The 25,152-nt window shown below is 40.6% G+C and overlaps 3 protein-coding genes across 4 annotated transcripts; all 3 read right to left on the minus strand.

The window, feature by feature from the left end:
* Positions 1 to 774: 774 nt before the first annotated feature.
* lratd2b (LRAT domain containing 2b) lies at positions 775 to 3,030 on the minus strand. The gene is made up of 2 exons (XM_029504595.1): positions 2,906 to 3,030; positions 775 to 2,620 (listed from the first exon to the last, which is right to left on the minus strand). Exon 2 carries the CDS (start codon positions 2,424 to 2,426, stop codon positions 1,599 to 1,601), a length of 828 nt encoding a protein of 275 aa, XP_029360455.1. The 5' UTR covers positions 2,427 to 2,620; positions 2,906 to 3,030; the 3' UTR covers positions 775 to 1,598.
* Positions 3,031 to 5,620: 2,590 nt separating this feature from the next.
* Positions 5,621 to 9,990, minus strand: nsmce2 (NSE2 SUMO ligase component of SMC5/6 complex). The gene is made up of 6 exons (XM_029504641.1): positions 9,596 to 9,990; positions 9,300 to 9,412; positions 8,442 to 8,595; positions 7,112 to 7,203; positions 6,769 to 6,875; positions 5,621 to 6,035 (listed from the first exon to the last, which is right to left on the minus strand). The coding sequence occupies exons 1-6, from the start codon at positions 9,708 to 9,710 to the stop codon at positions 5,924 to 5,926; spliced, it is 693 nt and encodes a 230-aa protein (XP_029360501.1). The 5' UTR covers positions 9,711 to 9,990; the 3' UTR covers positions 5,621 to 5,923.
* Positions 9,991 to 10,095: 105 nt separating this feature from the next.
* On the minus strand, positions 10,096 to 23,327 carry washc5 (WASH complex subunit 5). Of its 2 annotated transcripts, none has more exons than XM_029504245.1 (29): positions 23,295 to 23,327; positions 22,456 to 22,706; positions 21,963 to 22,108; positions 21,714 to 21,798; positions 21,393 to 21,493; positions 21,056 to 21,248; positions 20,557 to 20,709; positions 20,248 to 20,361; positions 19,715 to 19,886; positions 19,319 to 19,446; positions 18,938 to 19,067; positions 18,462 to 18,574; positions 17,767 to 17,933; positions 17,396 to 17,471; positions 17,182 to 17,292; positions 16,324 to 16,464; positions 15,455 to 15,535; positions 15,271 to 15,372; positions 13,572 to 13,751; positions 13,312 to 13,436; positions 13,035 to 13,197; positions 12,799 to 12,901; positions 12,640 to 12,719; positions 12,445 to 12,548; positions 12,080 to 12,209; positions 11,643 to 11,739; positions 11,072 to 11,225; positions 10,826 to 10,913; positions 10,096 to 10,536 (listed from the first exon to the last, which is right to left on the minus strand). In XM_029504245.1, exons 2-29 carry the CDS (start codon positions 22,639 to 22,641, stop codon positions 10,480 to 10,482), a joined length of 3,480 nt encoding a protein of 1,159 aa, XP_029360105.1. In that variant the 5' UTR covers positions 22,642 to 22,706; positions 23,295 to 23,327; the 3' UTR covers positions 10,096 to 10,479. The 2 variants fall into 2 exon arrangements, with proteins under 2 accessions (XP_029360105.1, XP_029360104.1); XM_029504244.1 differs by having other exon boundaries at positions 23,237 to 23,326.
* Positions 23,328 to 25,152: the final 1,825 nt, after the last annotated feature.

Here is a 25,152-nt window from a genome sequence, read left to right on the forward strand (position 1 = left end):
AGGAGGAGGAAAAGGGGCTGGCAGTCCAAAACAACACACACAGTCTGTATGAGAACAAAATGTTTCTCAGGTATTTAACACCATGTGATAAGTTGAAATATTTATTTAAATATCGTTACTATAACATTTTTCCTGTGGTAGTGTGATGTTCAATTACTGTTATGGTTTGTTTTTCTAGCTTGATCATCAAATTTAAACTGCAAATCTATCCATATATTTATCTTCACTTGTATTTTTAGAAAAACTTGATCAGAATATAGCTAAGAAAAAAAAAAAAGTATTTGTGGTTTGATGTAAAGAAAATGTAAATCACTTCCACATGAAATTGAATGAGTACTGTAATTCCAGAGAAAGGAAGGAAAACCAAATGTGAGAATATATTTAACCTGTGGCCAAACTTTCAACAATGACTTATCTTCAGTTGGCAGAGGTGCAAAAAAAACCAAAATGTCCAGCAAGGTTGGTACACAATTGGAGACAAGCTGATACAGCTGATGTTAAAGTGCTTTCAGAGAGTTGCTGCTCTGATGGGAACATAAATCCAAACCGGCAAGATTAGCAGCTTTAACTGTCGGGCAGCCAGCACTCCTCAACACACAATGACAGACAAAAACAAGGATCTTACTACTTGAACAAGTAGAGTGTGACTCCTCCAGGGTGTGAGCTGGGATTGTGGTGGTAGGGGTGCAGCTACTTTCAAATCCTGTGCACAGCGCAAAGCAGTGCAGGTGATTAGGACGCAGCAGTCAGAGAATATAAAAAGACTTGTTCACCTTTTTTTTTTTTTTTGTGGTTTTTTTTTTTGTTTTTTCCCTGAGATTCATTGGCTGAAATTATTGATTGGTGTTGTACCAACATTACCATAAAACACGCAAAGGTCAGTCACAATCCTTCACTGAAAAGGAAAAACATTACTGCTCAAATATAGATTTATTTCCATATTCCTTCATACAAACATTTTCCGAAAAAAATAAACTGTCAAAAGGGATGAATCAATAAAAGTGCAAAGTCATAGCTATGAACCACAAAAGAGTCAAAGAGTGGGTAAAGCTGTGTGATGATCAGATATAAAGCAACAGAAGGGAATCAACAAGGTCGACACACAATAAGAAAAGCATTTGTTGTGTCTCTTCCTTTCTGCATTGGTCTCCAACACCTGAGTTGTAGAGGAGCGAGCACTGTGAGCACTCGTCAGGAATAAGTACATGGGAAAGATTTTTCTCCTTCTGTGCAAAGGCTCATTGGATTGGAAAGATAATTATGGGCAATTTAAATCTAACTTCTTCCTCAAATGATTAGACTGCAGATGCAACTCAGATGCAAATGTGTCCATCATTACAAGTCACTTAATCTTAGGTTGACTGTAATTTTTCTTTCCTCAGAAAGAGGAAGGAAATCTGCCAGGAGGGGCTTGAATATTTGCTTATTTTCACTTCTGAATCAACTTGAACAAATGTTGTTTTGACATTTGTGATATGATTAATGCACTTAAAAATGGAACAAGTGCCACCCCAGAGGTCAGAGCTTTTCCTCTTGCTCTGGAGGAAAAAAAAAAACCCAAAACATTACTTTCAAGATGAACTTTAACTCATCCCCTGTCAGTTGACAAAATGCTCCTCTTTGATTTCATGGGTTGTGTTGAGGTGGTTGGCCAGCTCTTGCATCACAGCATCTTTTCCAATCTGATCGTTCCTCCGTTTTTCCATGATCACATCCTCCAGGCTCTGAAACTCCAGGACGTGATTCTTCTTCTCCGAAAACAGTAACTTTAACCTGTATGGCTGCTTTCCGATCCGTATCTCCCCTCCGATTTTGAACTCCCTTTTGCCAAAGCGGCACCAGGCGGCAAAACACTCGGAGTTCCTCCAGTACAGCTCCTGGTCTCTGGAGCCGACGTGGTCCAGAGCGTTGCGCACGATCACCTCCGGCGGGAGCGCACGGTACCTGTAGAGGCCGTTCACTATCCGGCCACTTTTGCCCTGACTCACATCGGACAGAAAGCTGTTCTTGATCTCAGCCCGGTGCAAATGGACCACCTGGAAGTCCCCGACGTACACGGCCCAGTGCGGGTACTGTCCGGTGGCCACAAACTCCAGCAGGTCCCCCGGTCGGCACTTGTTCAGCAGACTCTCCGCAGAGTGCGCCGCCGCTCCGCCGCCCCGCTCGTACACGCACTCCTCCCGGTAGTAAATGGCGCACTCCAGCTCATCCCGGGGGTCAAAGGGCTTCTCTTCGTGGGTCACCGTGCGGCTGTCGGACGAGAAGCGGTCCAAATTGTCGTCCTGCTCGTCGTCGTCGTCGTCGTTGGAGAAAATGTAAGAGACGCCGATCCGCGGTCCGTCTTCGTCCGGCTCGAAGCCATTCGGGTCCGACGTTGGCACCTCTGCGTAATTTAAATGCGTAAGTTTCTCCACCTGGTTCCCCATAAAGGTGACAGGTGGACGAAGGAGGAGGAGGAGGAGGAGGAGGGGGAGAGGTGGTGAAGCTGAGCTCGGAAACAAGATCCACCTGTTCGCCGGGAAAACACGGAAGGAGTCGCAGCTTTGTTCGGCGTCTTAACTCAAGCCGAAGCGGCTCCAATAATCCATGTCCGGCTCCACTGAGCTCCAAATGCGCCCGCCTGTGCACAAACAGAGGAAACACGAGTTTTAACGCAGGGTCGGGAGCAGGACTTAAATCAAACAACCGAGTCCGGTTTACATTCCCAGCAGGTAGGACCTGACACACCTGTTGGCTCAGTGTCTGAGCCATGACTGCTAACGTTTACTTTGTACAGCACATCACGACGCCTGGCAGGCTGTGTCTGTGTCTGTGTGTGTGTGTGTGTGTGTGTGTGTCTCAGGTGTGCGCTTTATTTATTCACTCTGGTCGATCCCCAGTAAAGTGGCCGGGCGGACACACTCACCTGCAGCCCCTCTGACTCCTCCGGCCGTCACATGTGCTCAGTCGACAGGCTTCAGGCTGAGGCTGGCAGCTGCTCCTCTTCCCATTCCTCCACCTCCACAGACTGTGTGTTCAGGGCTGTGAACGTTGTGTTTGTGTGGATGAAACTCGTCCAGGACCTGGTGACTGCTGGGAGGTGTGCCCATTTAAAGAGACAGCGCGCCTCCTCGCCTCGTTTTCATTTTAAATATCCACTTTGGTTTCAACGAGCAGAGACAGTCCAACAGAAAGGTGACCTATTTCCACTGTAGTGTTACAAAAAACCAAAAACGAGTCACTGGAATTTAATACGTTCAAAACACCGTGACCTTACAAATTAAAATAATGTATCCAGATTCATTGTAGCGCACAACACCAAGATATGGCCTGTTCAAGGGAGATGTTAGTGAATAGAAATTGTACATGTGTGATCGGTACAGTGATTTTTTTTTTTTCCATATGGGGAGGGAGAGCTTAACAGGTGAAAAACAAATAAACCAAACCGAGTATCTATGGATTATTAATCCACATCATTTCATAAACAAACACAATGCAATTAAGCAAAAGATGTGTGAGTCCTCTCTGACTTGCTGTCTGGTGTGATCAACACTGCAGAATTCGTTTCAGACTTGTGTGGAAAAATCTGATGTTCCTGGGGCAGGTTAGAGTAGTCCAGTGTTTTCCTGGTGACTGAAACAGTCAGTGATTTCAGTTTTTTCAGACTCAGAAAGTTCTGTGCAATGATGAAATTGGGTTCTAAAGTGCAATCGGATCATGAAGTGAAATCTCTTTGGCTATTTGCAAAGTTGTATGGAGTTTACAGCAATGCCTAGCATGATGTAATTTAGGGATTAAAGTCATAGAATTTACCATTCAGATGAAATTGTCACTAACCATTGCTTTCTTCATTCTTTCAAAGGGGAAATGCTATTGTCCCATCAAGGGCATACATTTTACATTCAGTTTTCCACCAAAGCTGAGGTTACATCATTTCAAATAGTAACGCAGATCTTTACACAATGTAATCCAAACTGACTTTACAGAATTATATAGTTCTTGCAATGTTTTGCATTGAGAAAAACATCAACTTTGCATTGGATTTAGACATTTTCCCCACTAAGCTTCCTGAGCTCTACAGCTCTGCACATCAGTAGAGCCAGCTGGGATATCGAAGCAGCGATGGTAAGCATTTCAGTTGAGTAGTATTTACACCTGAGCTTTTTCTGCCATCGCAATGTCTTCCTCCAAACTTTGCAGTTTGTGAGTATGAGCACAGGAGTCCTGAAGCTGGATCTCATGCAAGTAGACGTACAGCAGGAAGATGGAGAACAATTGTTGTTTGTTCTGTATTCACTGGCATCTCTGGTCTTAAATTAACTCAACTCTGCTCTAAAGGAAATGGTAATATTCACTTCATATGGGCAGGTGATGTGGTCAACCCCGAAGACAGATGCGTTTCCTTGACAACTCTGGAAGCAGCCTGTGCCCGGCTCCTTTTAGATGGGGAGCGTAAAAACGGCTTGGATTTCACCACAAAGCCGTGGGAGAAAAATATCCTGCCCAGGCTAGGACTCCTGTGCCAGAGAATAAGACTTTGGTCACCTCAAGCAGGGGCCAAAATCCTCCTCGGACAACCCAGATATTGAGACTTAGAGTGTCTCAGGCAGCCATTACACCTACTTCTTGGAGCTTTTGAACAGATGAATGTGAGTTCCTGGTCAAACACAACCAGAAGACGGCAAACATCTATGGGGAATTGATTGGCTTTTTTCCCCTTCAGCATTGCACGTCTGTGCAAAATTATGATTGGATTTCTGGGGTTATTTACAGCTCTGGATCCCTCCAAAGAAACATTTTAATGGCTTTGCCTGTGATATGGCGAATGCAACGCTGATGGCTGTTTGTGGGAGCACGTTCCACAAATTAAGCAGTTATTGTAAAAATTACCTGTGACTTAACACGTTGTGCAATAAACAAGATTAGAATTCACAGAGATGTGATTCAAAATGTAGCCAAGTGGAGAAGTGAATGAATCAACATTAGCTAGATCATTTGTTGCCAGTTAATATCTTCATTGGTGAGAAATGCTCTTAGTGCTGCGTGACACTCTTTGGAGGGAAACAGCAATTACAGATTTTTTTTAAATGCCTGATGCAATGTTATTAAAAGATTAGCTTTACCTAGTTTCATTTTAACACAGCTTTGTTTGTTTCTTTCTGGAACAAAGAGCCTTCACAGGGAGTTTGAGCAGGCAGGAAGGGAGATTTAATCACGTATGTGCATTCCTGCAAATGATAAGGAATGCTTTGTTTACAACACTTAAAACAAAAATGTTTCAGGAACTTATATTATGGATTCTGCTTGTTATTTGCTCTCTTATTTTGGAAAGGATAGCATGGCACAAATATTTCTCTCAACAATGGCCTCATCTTTTATATTTATTCGTAGACCTTCTGCGAATTGAAAACTTAAATGAAACTGGATTGGCGGCAACAACTTTATTAATACTCCTATTGCACACTTGGTGTTGTGAAGTTTTAACCCTGGGATGGAAAATTCATGTCTTCTTCAGTAATCCTGAGTCCTCATGCAGAGGATGCTCTCTTGTGGTCCAATCAAATTACTGCATCATTTGGGTCACACAAATAAATGAGATGTTGCCATTAGCCCTAACTCTGACTACGACACTACTTTGATGTCAGTTTGAAATTTTTATTTCCATTGAGCAAAGCAATGAAAAGTACAAAACACTCATAGTTAAAATGCAAAAGTCTTCACCTCAAGATTCTACTTTAACTGGGTTGCTGCATTTGGATAGGTTTCCTGAAACTGAAATTTCTTAATATTATACATTTCCACAAACGTTCATCAGAAAGTTAAAGCTTTGAATAGTGAGGGAAGCAACTGTTTCAAATACTAGAAATAATACACATTTCTTAATATACAAATAATCAAAAAAGCATTTTTTTATTATACATAATCCTGCCCAAACTAATTTGCACTACGTCTGCTTCTTGTGTCTCTTTTGGGCCTGGATCTTCCTCCTCAACATCTGGTCAGGGGCAAGGTCTGAGACTTTCACATCAGTGTTCCCACAGCCCACCACTGGACAGCTAGAGGACAGAGACAGGAAGACGTGCTTAACACACAAAAGGCTTTCCATCTATTAATGCTGTATTACAGATGATAACGCAGAACATGATTTGAATCCATGAGATGCAGCAACCATAAGACTGGACTTGGACTTGCTATAAATGACTTGTGAGCATCTCTGGCTCATTTATTGCTGTACACTATGTACATAAAAGTGGTCAAATATCTGGGTACCTTCGCTTTATTGGATTCCTTTTCAGATGTTATTATTCTGGTAAGTAAATAATACATTTTAGAAACCCCTTAAAAAAAAAAAAAAAACACATGCTTTGGTGAGTCTTGTCTGAAGCCTTGTACCATGAAGACAAAAATGATGATGACCACTTCAGGGTTTCTACATTATGGAGACTGATGAAAAACTGTTCTACCTGTACTCAACAGGCATACATATGAGAAAAGCATATTTGTGTATTGCCACAATGATTGTGTAAGTAAGGTTCGCTCAGCGACCACAATCAGAACTTAAGACAAAAGGCAGGCTTTGTTAACAAAAAAAAAATTGTAATAGACAGTGGGATTTCATCAGCATTCCTCAAGGATCAGCCAAGTTAAATATGACCTCAAATTCAAAGCGGAGTAATAAAGAAAATGTGAATCAAGGCAGACTGCTGGTCCCACACCAACCTGCCAAGTTGTTTACTGCAGCAAAGCCTAATTCAGATTTTAAGAGTCCTCCATGGGAGAGTGTCTTACCAGCATTTCTTTTTCTGGCTGTGTTTTGTTTTGATTAGACCCAGTATGGCTCCTTCATCATAGTGGTGGTTACATTTTTTATTCTTAACCGGGTTCACCATCTCCACCTTGAATATAAAAACAAAAACGTGTTATAAGAAGAAACACAGTGACCAAACATACAATGTAAGACAATTTTTACAAATATTTTTCCTTTAGTCATCTTGAAATTATTGCTATTATTGTAACTACAGTGATGTAGTAATGATGGGATGTGAAGAAAGAAGTTCTAAAACCAGAATAAACAGGAATCCCTGGCTGTGAATTTCTAAGTAAAAGTAACACAACATCAATAAACAAATACCTGTGTTAACGGGCAGGTAAAGTTGTACTGGCTCTGTGTAACTGCGATGTCTTCATCCAGATTCTCCATGTTCTCTGGTGACTCATGGGTAACTGAAAGCACAAAACACACACACAGTTTGTTTCCAAACGTCCAGTCTCAGCACTAAATGATGAATTGGATCATTAACAGGACGGCAACTAAGACCCAGCACACAGGAACATGAAATTGTATCTACTCAATACCACAATAGTTTCCCCTCAGGCTGTCGTAGTTTTTGTGGAAGGAAGAGTTGATATCAAAATGCTCAAGGAACCAAAGGATATGCTACCATCCACAAAAAGAATTTGTTTTCAACCAAATTATGGCATCATTCACAAACAAGATGCACTGTCAGACGAATTTATATAGCACACACAGCCTTAAGACACCAACAGATAGTTACCTTCCTCTGCACACAAAAAACTCTGCCACTCAGGTAAACAGACATCAAAGAGATCCACCCACACAAAAAGCAATCTCCCCTTTTTCTGGTTTATTTATTTATTATTGTTCCAGCGCAGCACCAACTATTGAATACACCTCAAAGGTTATCCTGGGCCTTGGGTATTGAAGTAAATTCAACATGCTGCTTACCAAAATTTATCCACAACACAATGCAAAAACAGAACCATAACAAAACGTACAGATTATGAAGCCTCTGTGTACGTGTCTGCTCCAAAATAAACACCTTTATATCATAGTTTGGACTCTTTGGACAGGATGAGGAAGGGTTCGTTCATTTCAGAATACTCCGGAAAATTCACTGTGTATGAAGCGATCTAGACTCACAAAGTTCCCAAGTTTAAATTATATTTGCTCACATTTCTCATGAGGAAACCTGGAGCTCCTTCTTTTTTTACTCAGCCTAAGAAAATGGCGATTTGGCTTACAAACACTCCAACACTCCAACACTCCAGCCAACAGAGTTAGGTTTGTCAAAGACGTTTTGCCTCCTTATCCCAGGGGCTTCATCAGTTTGGAACGCATCGGTCTGACAAACAGTGGACCCAGGTATTTAACCTCTGTGCTCCTGATGACGGCAGCCATTGTGGTCGTTGGAATCACATGAGTTGTTACTTCTCCTGGGCAAGGCTGACAGGGCAGCATTGTAAGTAGGTGGTGTCGGAGTCCCCCTCCCCTTTTTTATAAGTTTCTCCACTTTTACCCCTCTTTCAAACCATCTGTCCTCAAAGGAGTGTGCCTTTTCCTTTAAGTGCTATTATCAAGGTGTATTAGATTCTGAGTCTGCTCATGATTTGATCACGTGTCAAATTCTGAGCACTTTTCGTCTGACTGCTGCAGGGCTCACCTTGGTTGAGAACGTTGCCAATGCTCTCCTTGAAGGCCACAACTTTTTGGTGATGGTGCAGATCAGCATCTGAGAGTGCAGCTATTCTCTCTGTAAACTGCTCCTTCACTCTGGCAGACAGGCTGAACATGGCCTCTGGCTGCTGCTGGGCCACCTGCAGAAACTGAGTTGGGTTATGCCATTTCCATGACCTTTTCAGTTTGAGTAAACTTCTGCATTTTCTCTGGGATTTAATTCTCATGTATTCACATTTAGCATTGCTTTTCTGAAACATCTGTCAGCTAAATTACTCAAAGAGAGCCAATCCATCTTAATGAACTTTCCATTCATTTGTATCTTTCTCCCAGGAGTGCACCTCTGCCCTGACATCAAAATCAAATCAAATATATTTACACAACACCAAATCAAGTCTTTATGGAGTTGTTAAAGAGACCCAACATATCAGTGGCAGTGACAGTGGCAAGGACCCTAACCACGGTAGAGGGATAGAGAAAGAACAAGAACAGTAGAAGAGAAGATGACTGAAACCCTGTCGCACTAAATGTGCACCAGTAAATATTAGCAGTAGGGGGAAAGAAGAGGTTACAAAGGAAAGTGAGTAACAGGGAGTGATGATAACTAAAGGTAACTATTGCAGCAGCTGGAACACAGAGCAGAGATGATTCAGCACCTATAGGATGAGGACAGGAGGGACAAAACACAGACTACAAGAAGACACAAAGTTAGAGACATGTAAGGATGTAATGTACATGCATGGGGGAGGGAGAGAGAGCCACAGAGAGCCAGGGAGAGGGAGAAAGCATTGGGGTAAACACGTCTTTTCACCAATGTGATCAAACCATTCCAGGTTGCTCTCACCTCAGTTGTGACTCTTTGCACAACATCAACAAAGTAGTTAATGTCCCTGTCCAGCTTGGCACACTCCAGCACCATGGCCTCCAGCTCCCTGATGCCAGGGTTCAGGGCTTCATCTGCGGCGAGAGCACACAGAAGTCACGCCGCTTATTCAAGATAAAGTGCACTTTAATCTGAAATTCTTCATCTTGATAAGTTAAGTATTGTTACTATCTGCCAGCTGTAGTACATTCAGGTAATGAATGAAGCACCGCCATAAGCTCTGGACTGAAACAGACAAACACGAGAGCCAAAGTTACCCTGAGCTTCGGCTAGATCTATGGCCACGTCGGTCACGATGTCCATCCCTGTCCCGATGTCTGCCTGGCAGGACTTCAGACTGGACAGTGTCCCGTGGACGGCGCTCAGAGACATCACGATGACAGACTTGACTCCCAGACGGAAACGATATGCTAACGGACGTTAGCTCAGGAAGCTAACTCTGTCTTTGTTGCTCTTATTCAGTCGGCAAACTGAGGAGCTACTGTGTGTGAAGCAGTGAGGTGTTGGTCTGTCTCTGTGTGTGTGTGTGTGTGTGTGTGTGTGTGTGTGTGTGTGTGTGTGTGTGTGTGTGTGTTGAGGCTAAACTGTAACGAAGGCAGCAGAGTTAAAGTACATTACATGTCACAAACAACATCCCCCGCGAAACTCCAACTCCGGCTAAGTTCCGGGTGTGTTTGATTTTTTTTTTTTTCAAAGTAAAGGCCTCAATGGAGGGAGCATAAATACAACATGAACGATCTTATTTTTTTTTCACAGATTTTACTTTGAAATGGCGTAAAGTGACGATACACACAATTGGCAAGTGAATTCATATTAAATTTAAAATTTAATATCTATATAATCTATATACAATCACGTATTAGTGCATTAAGACATTTATGGTCTAGGCAATGAAATGTAAGTAAACAATTCATTTCACAGAGGACAATTTGACATGTCACAGTATAAAGTCAAAAAAGTAAAAAAAAGCTTCTCTGGGTACTGTGCATGCTGGCTCATTGTCACAGCTTACACCAACAGAGACATGAATCAAGTTATTGATAACACTGGTGCTTATTCTACTGTGACAAGACTAAAGTCTGCTGTGAAACAATGGAAACTATGGCAGCATAGTTTGAGGAGAGGCGCTTCATCCAGGTCTTCACAGAACTGTTCTGAACTCATCAAAAATGAAACTGGGCACATGGGCTTCAGCCACCTTAAAAACAAAGAGAAAAATGAAGTGAAATAGGTTTTACTGTTCCTTACTCTGCTGCAAAAATGTCTAGATATGTCTCACTCAGGCTGCTTAGTGATTTCACTGTTCAAGATATCTTTATATTATCACACTGTAGTGTACAGTAATGCCATTGCTAAACATATTCAGGAGAAATAGCAGAAACGGCAGAAATCACAGCTCAGGCTTCCCAGCTACCACAGCTGTAGTAAGTTGTTTTCAATAAAAACAGTTTTATACCATTATTGACAGCATCATTATGCTGTCCTACCTTGCGTGATAGTTTTGTGTACTTCACATAGTCTTCCAGGAACATCAGTGCTCCCACCACATCTGAGGGCATGTCAGGGATCTTCTGACTATAATGGATTAAAGTTGAAATTCAAATGTGAGCTTACAAAGTCATGATAGGACGCACTATTTAGTATTCAAAACAAGCAACCAAAATCAAAAATTATTTTTTGTTAAATAAGTAATTTCATCAAATATTCCAAAGTAGAAAGGTTTGTTTTGTTACCTTGTGCACTGCTCCATGATTGAACGGATGAACTGACCAATGAGAGCCAAAAACTGCTGCGTGTATCTGGAGTGAAACTGCTTGAGGAGGGTGAGCAGGCCAAGCACTAGTGGGGGCCAGTCAACTGCGTCTGTGGCCTTTCTGCAAGTCATGCCTGGGAAGTCAAAAGAGATCAATCATGTAGAGCTTTGCTTTGGGACATTACTGTCACATCGAAAGACTGGCCTGGTTGATGTAGTTGACAGATCAGAATGCATAAAATCTTTTGAAGGCTTCATTATTGATTTCATTATGTACTAAATGAAGATCAGAATATTTAATTAGATTTTCAAATCTATGAAAATTGCAAGTAGATTGCTCTGATGATAGTGATAGAAGTTTTTTTTTGTAATCAAGATGTATGATAAGTTGCTGCTCCAATTAACCACTTTCAAGCTCTCAGAAGAAGAAGAAGACAAAAATAGGTGTCATGTAAGGTTCTAGCTAAAAATGACTAAGACCGTCACGTCATCAAAAACATTAGAGCTGCTTGTTGCCATGCTGCCAACTGACAGAATAAAATTAAACGTACCCTGGTTTTTGCTGTACTGAAGTTTAGGCAGCTGAGCAATAAAAAATAGAAAGTTGATAATTGGAAAGTAAGGCAGGCGCTTAGTGGTGATATAGATCTGTCAAAGAAAAAACAAAACAAAACAGAAAAAGTGGTCAGAACACCCTCTGAAGTACAAACTAGCAAAACAAAAATAGATAGGAGCAAATGCCAAACACTGGTGAAAATCCGAAGATTCAAATTAGAAATAGTTTGTCACTTATTGTCCTTTTATAATATTTCCATTATTGCTACAAAATTTTATTTGGGTTGTGTATCTGTTGTTATATATTTGTTATTTGGATGATGTGTCTGTTGTTATATGTGGGTGCTATGTGCTATTAAGCTACTGGATACCTTAAATTTCTTTTAGGACTATTATAGTATCTATTTATCAAACTAAGCAGAAACATGCACACCTTGTTGAGTGGGTTGTGAATGCCAGCAGCTTCAAGGTAGGCAGTGATCTCATACAAGAGAGTGTTGTCCTCTTTAGGGTAGGGCAAGGAAGGATCCTGGTAGTGAGCTTCGATGTCTGCCAGCAGAGACCTGGCAAGGTCACAATCAGAGTTCACATTCCGTAGAAGAACAAAAATGTTGGGAAAATATATGTCTTTCATGGATTGCTACTAATGTTCAATTTCTTTTTGGAAAGGTTATATGTTTTCCTCTTGACACGTAAACTGCATTTATGTACATGTTTCATAAATACATTTTAAGGTTATAAAGACAGTATATGGTTATAAAACACAATATTGCATAGACTTAGTGAGACAAAACTGACTTGTTGATATTTTCCAGGGCTGCAGCCAAATGTTTGGAGTCAAATTTGCAGGAGAAGTTCAGCTCATTGGCAATCTGCTGCCTGAGAATCTGCATCTGGCCAACCTTTAAAAAGGCAGTAGCATTTAATATTATTTTTATGGCAGCTTGTCAACACTTGTGCTCTCCAAAAAGAGAGAAAAATATGGAGCAGTACCTTCATGATGGCCTCAAGGTATGCTCCCCAGATCTTCTGTGTTTTAGCCACAGCACTGGCGTATACTTTACTGGAATTCCCTATAAAAAACAAGTGAAATTATCATAATATGTTAAAAAAAAAAAAAAAAGTTGTAGAGGTTACCAGATTAATACATACCCACAATGCCCTGAATTGGGTTGACGGCACCCAGCACTCCTTTGAAGACATCCACCACTGCTTTGTCCTTCAAGACAGTCCTCTGGATCATTGTCAGAAAGTTCTAATGGGAGAAACAGATGCTAATGTGCCAGCTGACATACAGGACTATATGCAGTGACAATACACCAAAGGGCCTTACAGACTATGTACCAGCTACTGGTTGATTCTTATTTCTTTTTTTGAGAGGTAATTACCTGCAGCTCCTTGACAATCATGAAGCAGAGCAGCCGATCCAGTCCATTAAGGCCAAAGGTACCAAGAGTGTTCTGGATCTCGGAGAAAAGCCTGTTGTTGGTCACTTCCTGGTGACTCTTAAGGTCGTACCAGGTGTTCATCTGGTCAATGTAGCTTGTTACCCTGTAGAAAAAAACATGTTTTTCTGTGACCTGATAAATATTTGAGGTTCAAAGATCAGACTCTCCTCTATCACATCAAAGGCACAGTTTCACTGTTGTCTTTGAGGAGACATACTTGGGATCAGTGATTCGGAGAATCTCTCTGCACAGACGACCGATGAAGGTGGCAGACTCATCCACAGAGGGAAACTTGGGGATGGGGATGTGGGTGGATTGGTGCACACTCTGCCAGTCCTGAATCTGATTGGCACAAGAACAATTCACTCAGTCAGCACCTTTTATCAACTAGAAGACAAACAACCAGAGCATTTCTTATGTATTACAGAGAGGCTTCCTGATCTCAGATCTCAAAATGAGATTGTTTAATTGTCTGACCTTTGTCCTGAGAAAGCTGTTGCACTCTTGTTCCACATTGTAGTTGATGATGCGCGACACTTCTTCCTGCCAGATTTTCAGGCCATAAATGCTGACGTAATCCTGGATGTACTCAAATGACCTGTAGAACCCATCCATGGTAGCCGCCATATCTTTCAACTTGGGCATCAGCTCACTGGACTAAGAGAGGAGAAGATTGTATGTTTGCTTAATTTTATAATTTAATTTTTCATAGTTGTTTATCTCAATACTCACAGAGTGAGGAAACATGCACATCAGTTCATAATGTTCATTCCTTCATTCATCTTCTACCGCTTATCAGTTTCTAGGTCTTTGGATGGGAGGAAACCACAGTGACCAGAGAGAACCCATGCAAGCACAAGGAGAACATTCGAACTCCATAAACGTGTTATGGGGCAACAGTAACCATTAGGGGTGGGAATCTCCTACTATCTCACAATTCGATTTTATTCAGATTTTTGGGGCTACGATTCGATTCATATTGATTTGATTCATAATGATTTCTGCTTCAATCTATAGGTGTGCAAAGGATCCTCATGATCTACTCCAGTCTGCTTTGTAAGACAGCATGAAAAATTGAGACATTAAAGTGTCTTTTTCACATTTATTATTTTATTTATTATTTTAAACATTTATCCATGCTGAGATGGAATTCTTGCTACTGTTGCATAAAAGCAATATCACATATTGCTTAGGTAACAAAAATAATAAGTGTCTAGACAAAAAAATAGCGCAGTTAAACATGGGTGCCTCATTTTGAAAGCCTTGCACACTGTGAAGCTCATGTCAAGCTCGGTCTTCCTGGGCATTCGGTAAATAGGGCCCTATAAAATCTGCAATCACGCAATCATGAAATTAGACATTAAAAACTGAATTCATTATAAGCACGGAATAACATGGAACTGGCCCACATTTCACATAAAAAATGCTCAGAGGGGGTCACTAATAATGCACGCCCCCCTAACCGTGAATGAATAAATAAATATATAATTAATGAACGTGGTGACTTGAGCGTAGTGGGTGCGGTTCGATTCCTGATGGGGGCAACCTGAACACGTCTAGGTTAATTGGTTAATTGGTGAGAAGTGATGGACTGGGCTACAGCAAGGAACAGCGACCCCCCTCCCCCCACCCAGCTCCTAGACTGGACCAGACCAGACTAGACTAGAGGCCGGGCCCCCCAGAGACTAGACCAAAACCAAAATGAGTCCAAATCTTTGCCTTCAACGAGGATGGGGCCAGTTGACTCTCTCTTTCCTCCATTATTGTAGTTTGCTCATTGTTTTGGTGCTTACCACACATGTGTATGTTCCAGAACCAGCTCTGTGTTGACGTCAGGACATCCCACATACAAAATGGAGGCAGACAGCCTGTGAATTTGTTCTGAATCATGGTAAATGAGAGCCGCAATTCTTATACGAATTGATTGTTTGGCACACCCCTAGTAACCATTATGCCGCTGTGCAAGTTAGAAATTATAATTATAATGAGCCAATAAAAACATGTCATAAGTATTCTGGGCAAAACCTCTAAGTGTGAATTATTAATTGTTTTTGTCCTGAACAAATATCTCCAGTTCTATTAATAATTCAGTGATTTAATTTCACACCAAACAAATATTTTTCAGACATTTGCTCAAGTACAAAATATCAAAATGAAAATATGCTGGGGCTCTGACCTTTGTCTTTGGATTGAAGATCAACCCTTTGTGCAGAGCATAAGCCACCCTCTTCACCAGCTCCTTCCTGATGCCATCTTCGAGAAGCTGCTTAGGATCCACCTACAACATCACAGTGTTTTAGTTAAGCAAACTCCACTACAATATGAGTAGAACATGAGTAGCGCCTGAGTAGAACATTTACCTTAATGATCCCAACTAGAGTGGTCTTCATCATCAGGATGCCCTCAGTGAAAATAGAGATGTCATGAGTGAGCTTAGCCACCTATAATCACATGAAGGAGACGGTTGCTTAGAAGCACCCAAAAATACGTACAGTATTAAATTGTGGAGAAAGAAAAAAGTTTGGCATTGTGGTTTGTTTTTTGTAAGGTCTCACATGGTACGCTCATCCTGTGGTATCGCTGACAAGATATTTTTGGGATATAAGTAAAACACAATATTTCCTTAAAATCTTTCTGTCTTGTAACTTGCTGGCTCAGTGACAGAGTATGAGAATAAGCTAAATTATTACGTTCAACGACGAGTCAAGTTGTGCCCTGCTGGATAGCATATCTGAGGGTGGTAATAGTGCAGTCATAACATCACAAAATTAGTCCCAATGGTTAATTGTCAGGCACAATTTCTGGATGTGGGTATTTTGAACCTTTCACAGACTTTATATGACCCATGCGCTACATTTCAAACCTTAAAAGTTGAAATTCTATTCACAAGTCAAACTTGAGAGCAATATTCCCTTTGACTGACTGCATACACCTTTCTGTCTGAGGATTTTTGAATTGAAATTCAACTAAGTCTCTGCTGGCACAGTCTGTCTCTTCCAATTAGTTTTTTTCACATCAAAAGCTGTGTGAGATTGAAACATAGAGAAATTTTTGCTCACATGATTGCCTCAGACTCAAATACGGCAGATGACATCTAAAAAGAGCAACATCAGGCCTCTAATTTTTCTATATGTATAAGATCTAATATTTTCTTCATCACGCAAAAAATAATCAGTCATTACAAACAAATCCTGATTATTAATTGTTTCTTCCACAACAATAGCTTTACTTCATAGCGGGCCCCTAGCTGTGAGTAGTCCTTCAGCTTGTCCTTATCCAGTCGAGTGGGCACTTCCATGATGTCATGGATCTGAAGCTTGATGATTTTTGCCAAAGATGTGAACATACTTTCTGGGATGATTTGCAGCACCTGGAAAAAAAACCCAAATTGTTAACCAGTGTGACTTAATGCTTTATGAGTTTGAAAAAGAGTAGTGCTACATATGATACTGTAGGATAAAGGTATACCTTATAGGAACAAATAACTGCTTAAAGTTACATTACATATAATACATTTCCAAGGGAAGCAGCCTTCTGCAGCTATGCACAGAAGATTTGGACCATGCTCCCACCACATGTTAGACGACCAAACCCTGGTGATACATTAAAGTAGCAGCTCAAGTACTGTCTTTATGGCCTTGCTTTTGATTAAATCAGCTTTTAATATTTCTGTGATACAATTTTATGGGTTCTATCATCTTAATTTTGGTTTTACTGCTATAATTTCTTTGATTACCAGTATATTATTTTATGTCTTCTTTCTTTCTCAGAATGTTATTACCTTTTTGTTTTTATCGCCTTCTTCGGTCCTGTTTTGATCTATTCTGTTTTTCATACACCTTTTTGTCGAGCACTTTTAGCTACATTCTGTGTTATTATTATTGTTATTATTAACATCAGAAATAGTATTACACATTTTACTGCCGTTCATTTATACTGTACAGTCCTTTAATAATAATTTGCAATATTCAAAGCTAATGTTTTTAAACTGTGAAACTGAAAATAGTTATCTATCAGTTTTTTTCTCTGATAAAAAATACTGCTTATACAAGATCTCAATGATAAATATGGCTTTAATAGGATGTACCTTTCTGACATAGGACACCAACTCTCCAGAGTAGAACTGTGAAACACTCAGCAGATCAGCACTGTTGGCCTGGTTAATACGCAGCAATGGAAGATCCAGTGCAGATGCCAACTAGAAACACACAAGCACACAAAGAAAGTTTTGATAACGCTCTAGATCGAGTCAAAATTTAGAAAACACTTACTTCAAGAGTATGGGTACAAATTTTCCTGACCTTCAGAAATGTAGCTCTAAGTTTGGTGACCATTGACGGGTTGACTCTAATACTCTCCTGCATAATAGATGTAAAGCTGCAGGATAAAGAAAATAATCAACAGACAGAACAAAGGCACAACATAGTTAAAAATCCAAGCAACTATAGCACTGTTGTCTCCCTTTTGGTGTATTTGTCATGCAGACTGTCTTGCTGTATTTTGCTCACCACATGAAAGACATCTGTCCCTGTCTACATAAACTGAAAAAATGGGATTTAATTTAACTGTGCAGCCCAAAAAAACAGATTTTAATTTAGTTTATTATTCGTTTACAGTCTTGTTGTTCACCTGTATTTTTGTATGGCTTTGATATTTATCAGAAATTAGGTACCTGTCAATTATCTGCCATGCGTAGGAAAGGTCTCCAACTATCTGCATGGTAATGAGTACTTCTTCTTTGATGTTAATGGTGCGGATCATCTGGTGCAGAAACTTTCTGGTGTCAGCAAGGAACTGACATACCTGCAGGTTAGACTCCAACTGGTGGAACTCCTGGACCTAAAGATGCAAAGACAAACATTTTACAGACCTTCGCGACTGCACAAAAATAAATAAGCTTTAAATAAATTGGAGATGTATGAACCTTCTGACCAAAGTTATATTTCTTAATATAATAATATATAATTCTTAATATATAATGTAACAATAATTCATTCATTTATTCATTCATTCATTCAATTTTGGGCTCATGAGTGTGTGAATGGCTATCAGGAGATATAAACTCTGTAACTCAGAATCAAAAGTCAAACAATTGTATTTGTTCTGATTAAAATTTTACTATAGACTGTGGCAAAAGAAATAGCATAAAACAAAGCCACTGTAATACCGTAAACCAACAAAACATTTCAATTTTTTTCTGATGTGTCTTCATTTAAATGTTTTTCACAGCAGTCACTTCTCCGTATTTGTTTTACTACTGTTTGCAGACCTTGTTTTTGGATTAACTTTTTAGCCACAGGCATTAAGCTAACGCTATCAAAGCAACAGTGGAACTGCAAAATGTAAAAAATTTTAACAAATTCTCACCTCAACAAGGGCCTGTATGAGCTGAACTGTCTTTCTCCCAGCAGCTGTGGAGTCCTCATAGTTCAAAGACTCGATCTGCTTTGAGATTTCTCTGAACCAGGCTTGTAAATTCTCTGTAAGGAGTCATAAAGGTGTGTAGTACAAGCAGAGAAATAATGTTATCAGCACGCCACATGTAGTGGTTAAGAAAAATGTCTCTGTACTAAACCCAGAGTCACAATAACATAAGTAAGCATGACTGATGTAAATTTAATCCACCACTCCCGTATGTGTCTTTTATGTAGCTTTACCATGGTGTTCCCTGCTTCAACCTTTCCTCTGAAGACCTTCAAACCTAAACTTACTGAAGCGTTTTTGTTCCCTTACTGAAATAATCCATGACATCAAAGCATGAAACGCTCCACGGTTGAGGCTCCTTTCGTTGCTGCAATGTTTTTTGCTCTGTGTGTAATCATTCACCTCATCCATCGTCTCACCGTTTTTCTCCACCCTAGTAAGCGGTTTGACGCCAGAGAAGACTTCAGCCAGCTCAGTCATTCTCTCTGATCCCTCCTTCTTGTAGCTCTCCCATTTGATCTGTTTCTCTGACAGCATCTGCTTGAACATCTGGATGGGGGAGAGCACAGATGCTGAGTCGATGAGGAGGGATTAGTCAGTTGAGATGTGTAATGAGAACATTAAATTTGTGTCCTCTCCTAATGATAGACTGGGTAACCATATGCTGTCTCTCTATGCGACTAGATATCATAGCAGACACACCTAACAGGAAACACAGTTGGCTGTATAAATTATTCTGACACTAATTTCACACCTTTAATGCTTACGTCATATTTTTCACTATGATGAGATGTTCTCACCTCTTTGAGTGTGAACTCAAACTGAGCAGTGTCTAGCAAGAGCTGGAACAGGATCTTGGGGTTGTACTTGGAGTCGTTGAGCACTTGATCTTTGATCTGACGCAGTCGCTTGTTGTTTGGGTCGTAGGCTATGAAACAGCAGATAATTATTTAACAGTAAATCAACTATCATTTATGTATCCTCTCCAATATGAAAGCCACATGTCAGGAACTTTCAAGCAAAGCATCGTGTGAACTTTTCAATATCAACTGAACAGAATGGAAAAAAATTCAGGCTGTTTAGAGAAAATGAAAAATGTATTCCCTCCTATTCCTTGGCCATGCAAGAGTGACCTTGCTTGAGTGAACAAGCCTCATTGTGGTTTTAGAGGAAAAAAATCTGCCCAATACTCTTACCTGACTCAGCAGAGTGCAGCATCAACCAGCGGATAGCAACATTACAGTCCCTCAGGCAGTTGAGCAGTTTGGGAATGTTGTCCAGGATAATCTCCTGCCTTAGGAAACCCTCTTTTAGCAGCTGCTGCACCTGAGGCCTCAGGCTCTCCATGCTAGCTGCATATCTAGTGGCCTTAATGCACAGCGATAGTGGTGTAGTGATGTTAGGGACATTCATTGCATATATTCACTCCAACTAATAGGCTTAAGGTAACGGTAATGTCTCATGATTGTCCTACATTTTAACTTTCTTTGGAACTCATGAGCAGTCACCTTCTTCTTAGCTAACTGTTCATTACAAAAAATGTCTTTCTAAAGTCATTCATTTAATTAATACTCCTGCGATGTAATTTAGATATTGCAGTTAGTAGATGAGCTCCAACTACTGTGGACACCATAATCATGGTGCATACAAGATAACGATACACTGAAAGACTGTAAATTGAAAAAGTAAGAAGTGTGTGACATTGAAGCTGATTCACTTGTATCAATACCTGCTCTTTTGTGTTGGCGGAGTCCAGAGTGTAATTGAGAGCAGTCTTGGCAGCTTTGTATGGTTCCCAGGCCTCCACCAAGTTCACTGTGATCCCCATGTAAATGCTGATAACCTGCAGATAGGCAAAAAACACAGTTCAGGGCAGTGTAACGGCATGGAGGAAAAACGGGAGTACAACACGGTAAATCTGATATCATTTTACAAGATTATTTATATTCATTTCCATTCCTCTGGCATGACACTATCAGTACGTATTAGGCATTCAGGACTCCCAGAGAATAGTCCTTCCTCATAACAAATGTCTTACCCAGTTGTCAGGGAAATACTTGTCCACTATCTCTCTCATCTTGGCCTGCTGAGTGTGAAGTATGGAAGGACTGAAGTAAAGGCAGACATACAGCATGGCTGCCTGGTTAGCCAGGGCTGTGCTACGATGCTCTGGTAGGGGGTACGCAGACACCTGATCAACAGGAAGGATAATGTAATTTTAGGTCCAGCCAAGGACATCTAACACAATCAATACACAAGCACCAATTAATGTATTATACAATCTCTAACAAAAGAAAAGTCTAATCAGAGAGCTAACATTTATATTGTCACTTTATTTTATGTGGGGCCTTTATGCTTTTTTATCTTTTCAACATTAATTATCAGAGAAGCCAACAGAAAACAGGGATGGATAGAATTGAATGAGGATCAGCATAGGTCCCTGGCTGGGTTCTAACCAGGGACCCTGTGAGTACATGGCAAAAACGATCGCAACCACTCTACCACAAGCTCACTGTGATTTCATAAGTCTTTCTTACTTGGTTGTAGATGTCATCAGAGCGCAGCCTCCCAATGACCATGCTAATAAAGGTGGCACTGATGGGAACCCTGTGGAAATAGCTCTCTGGGTAGTTGGCTGGGCGTTTGGCTCCAGGCTGGCTGGAGTAGCCTGTGCTGCGGAGGAGCTTGCAGATGTCATCAAGATTGGAGTCAACTGATGAACGGGCAGCACTGAAGAAAATGTGAAACAATACATTGAGTTTCCCAAAGAAAAAAAAAAAAAGAACCTTCACTAACAATTGGATTGAGCACATCAAGATTGTGAGTCAATACATTTAATTTGTATGTGTGAGTGAGTATGAGTCACAAAAGCACCTGTATCTATAGTAGGAAACAAGCATCCTCTCTCTGACCTCCCCTTCAATTTTCTGGTCAATAACCAGCAACATAACTCCATACAGATAGAGAGCTTCGCACTGAGTGAAAAGACAAAAAATACAGAGTCAACTTTAATGTTTGTGTAGTTGCCCTTCAAATAACTTAAGTTTTAATGTGTACTTTTAAGGACTAGGCATGGAAATCAAACTGCAAATCAGGGATACACTGATTTTATCTCGTGAAATATATATGGATGTTACATCAGTTTATTTCTGTAATGTTAAAAATGTACAAATTATTTGTATCTGTGTTACTCACTAGCAGCTGTTTTCCATCTTCATTTAGCAGCACAGTCTCCAGGGTCTGCTGAATATAAACACCCTCATGGAGGTCATCCAAATATCTGGAGTAAGGAAGAAATAATATGGCATTACTTAAAAAAGTAAAGGCTTGTTTTTTTGTGTTTAAAATAATGGAAAAAATGTGATCAAGCAAGCTTCAAACACAGTTTTGCCTAAGCTAAAGGTGAACTGAGCCAAACCCTTACAGAACCAGGACCTCTCTTACCGGTTAAGATCCACTATATATTTGTGGACACTTTCAAAGGCCAGATAGAACCTTGACAGAATCTCAGTGTTGTTCTCTCTAAACTCCTCATCCAGGTCTTGAAGCTCAGGTTTGGCTTCCAGCTTCCCCTCATAATACTCTGGACCCTGGAGAGCAGACAACATTGGGAAACAATGAAAGTAAAATCACTGCTTGCGTTTTTATGGACGCCTACACCAAGCTTCCCACAATTTCAGTTTCAATTCGGATGTTGTTATAAATAAGTTATAAATATGCTATGCTCTTTGAGAAAACGTATAACAGCCCATTAAGGCCAATAATAAATATGCAATTGATGATTTGAAAATTAACAAGCATTATGCATTTGAAATAAAAAAAAAAAACTTGAAATTGCATCAGGTAGCAGAGAAGTGAGATTTAGACCACACATAATGCTTTGCCTAACTAATCAATGCCTTAAAATTTATTTTCAAAATAGCATTGTAATTGACACCTTGAAGTAGCTGAAGTCACAGATAATGTCGCTGTATTTCTGCTGGTCACTCTTGTCCTTGAGTCTGAACACTGCAGGGATGAAGTCAGAGAGACGCAGGAGCTCAGCGATGATGGCGTTTCCTCTGGACACTATCCTGAGGATGGCCTGCCCACACAGGTTGTTCTCTGCCAGAAAGTCCACCATTGTGGCTGGAGGAAGATGATGAGGAAGACACACCTTCACCCTGTGTTGTTCAGCAGATATTGCAGCTAAGAAAAAGAAAAGCAGGTTGGATACAGAGTGAGTGCAACAGGTTTAGTCAGTGCTTTTACTCTGTTTTTCCAACAAGGCAAACTGTTTTCCTGCCGGACACTGAATGATCCTGGTTTGTCCTGAGCTCGGAATCTGGATTATTCCATTTGTCTAACGTTCACACATCACATTATTCATCAAAGTCCTTTCATGTGGGGGGAGGTTTTCCCACCGGGATATAAGTTTTAAGGTTCATGCGTTAACTTTGGTCCTGCTACGTCCGTTACGTTAGCACTCCTTGGTCTCAAGATGCATCATCAAAACCAACGAAATACACTCGTGTAGATGTTTCACCTTTGTAAACAAATCTATTGTATTGGTTTCCAGCAGCTGAGTTAGCTATTATACACATGAATTAGCTGTTAGCTCTTTCTATTACCACTAGCCGACCGTTAGCATAAAGCCTGCTAACTATTCCATTAGCATCGATGTTAAAGACAACAACACAGACAACGCTACAAACACATTGTGGTAATGACAGTTTTACCTTTTGATATTTTGATATTAACACTTGGAAACGTCTTAGATAGTAGAAAGATGCTTGCCTGTCTGAATCTTTCCTTCCCTGTTTACTTCCTCATGACCAATCACATGACTGGCGCTGGGTGTGTTTGATTCCGCTAATTCAACGCACCGGAGGTAAGCGGGAACAACCGTGACTATCGTAGTATTTATTTTGACCATGTCATACACGAATACCTATGGAATGACCAACAGTGTGGATATTTGAATACGTAAATTATGATCATTTTAAAACAGTGATCGGTAAATTTCTGGGCCCAGTCCGGATCAGATCTGCTCCCTGCAGATTTCACTCGTCTCTAGATGGCGACAGAGATCCACTTTGCTCCGAGTTTATCTCTCTCACTGGTGCTCCATCGCACTGAAGGTCTGAGCACATTTCAGGCTTCAAGGGGATGCGGTTATTTTCAAAGATAGAAGAGTGAGAAAAAGGCCCGAAGTGAAATCAAACCAACCGACAGTGGAAAACTTGAAGGGTAAATCCACAGGGAAGAAATAAAAATATCCTCTGACCTTCGGCTGACAAATATCCTTCTGACTTGCTCTGCCTCTCGTTGAAGGCTTCTGAAAGCCTTCCTGCCACTCCAACAGCTCATGAGTGTTAATGCAATAATAGTGAAACCTACTTTGTAAAAACCCAGATCCACCAGCAGCTGCTGAAAACGCTGCAGGCCTGCGGGACCAACATGTGGTCACCATGGATGAGCAAGCACGAGCCCTCGTGTTTCCTTCAAGTTGTGATTGAATTGGATTTTTATTGCCAATGCGTCTAACACACTGGCAGGCACTTCCTTTAAATAGTGTGAGCCAGAGGTTAATAACAGTCATATGGAGAGAGCTGTTTGTTTGACCTGTCATCTCTCTGTGTGGCAGAGCCAAGTTGTATCTCAGTCCTGGAGCAGTCGATGTGACCGTGCCAGAGGACACTGTCCGTCCTCATCATTCAACATTTACTGTATGTGATAAAACTGCTGTCAAGCTTTTGATACAACACTGCTCCCTTTATATGAATGACAAGCACAGAATTCCAAGTTTCGAGGGTAGTTTTTAAAGATGATCTTCTCAATGCTTTTACTACGACATTCATTGGTGCAGCGTGGTGCTCGCCAGGTGAATGGGAGACGGAGGATATGGCACGTGGGGAGCTAAGATGAGTTTAACATCCTTGGAAATGGGCTTCTTAATGCAACATTATTTCAGTGCATTTTATAGTGGGGCAAGGTGGAATGACAGCTGTAATTTAGATTCATAGCTCACCTCCTCATTGACCTGACTCTCCACAAACTGCCCGCTGTGTCCCTTCAGCCACTGGATTTATTGCCCATTTACCATCACACCAAGGTCACAGTCTCAGCAGCAGCTGGGTCAGCTACAGAGGTTTCCTGGAAAGAATCATGAAAGGTTTTCACTAATGAGGTCTCTTACTACACACTTCCTTTATTAACCTTACGGTGCCTTGAGGGTGTCCTCTTATTGTTCACGTTTTTTAGAGAAACTGATCTGAAATTTGCTCTTATAGTAACATGCTAGGTTGCCTGTGATTACAAAATATACGCTTGTTAAGGGCACAATAAATACATCGCAAAAATGACATTTTACCATATACATTAATGTTTCAAAAACATCTTTTATATTAATTGAGCCATTGACTGAAGTGTGACCAAATGGCCTGTGTGTCCTGCCCATTAAGAGCATTGACAGACCTCAGTTCTTATTGACTGTTGGGTCAGGTAATTACCATTTGTCAGTGAAACCCCTCAATGGGCTGACAAATGTTGATTCTCTCTTTCCTGTAAGCTACCTTATGTAAAATAAATTAAATATTGGATAATGATTTTAAGAAAGAGTGACAAAGCTTTATGAACTGGAGTGTTTACAGGT

The sequence above is a fragment of the Echeneis naucrates genome, chromosome 6 (genome assembly GCF_900963305.1).
Source record: "Echeneis naucrates chromosome 6, fEcheNa1.1, whole genome shotgun sequence".
In the NCBI taxonomy this organism is placed as follows: domain Eukaryota; kingdom Metazoa; phylum Chordata; class Actinopteri; order Carangiformes; family Echeneidae; genus Echeneis; species Echeneis naucrates.

Excerpts from the sequence above, each read along its gene's own strand:
- lratd2b (XM_029504595.1), bottom strand. The coding sequence starts at position 2,426 with ATGGGGAACCAGGTGGAGAAACTTACGCATTTAAATTACGCAGAGGTG.
- nsmce2 (XM_029504641.1), bottom strand. The coding sequence starts at position 9,710 with ATGTCTCTGAGCGCCGTCCACGGGACACTGTCCAGTCTGAAGTCCTGC. Across the intron at positions 8,596-9,299 it reads TGCAAAGAGTCACAACTGAG|GTGGCCCAGCAGCAGCCAGA; the intron begins GTGAGAGCAACC and ends CAGTTTCTGCAG. Across the intron at positions 6,876-7,111 it reads TTACCTGCCCGTTAACACAG|GTGGAGATGGTGAACCCGGT; the intron begins GTATTTGTTTAT and ends TTTATATTCAAG.
- washc5 (XM_029504245.1), bottom strand. The coding sequence starts at position 22,641 with ATGGTGGACTTTCTGGCAGAGAACAACCTGTGTGGGCAGGCCATCCTC. Across the intron at positions 12,720-12,798 it reads CCCAATTCAGGGCATTGTGG|GGAATTCCAGTAAAGTATAC; the intron begins GTATGTATTAAT and ends TGTTTTTTATAG. Across the intron at positions 11,226-11,642 it reads TCAGTACAGCAAAAACCAGG|GCATGACTTGCAGAAAGGCC; the intron begins GTACGTTTAATT and ends TTGACTTCCCAG.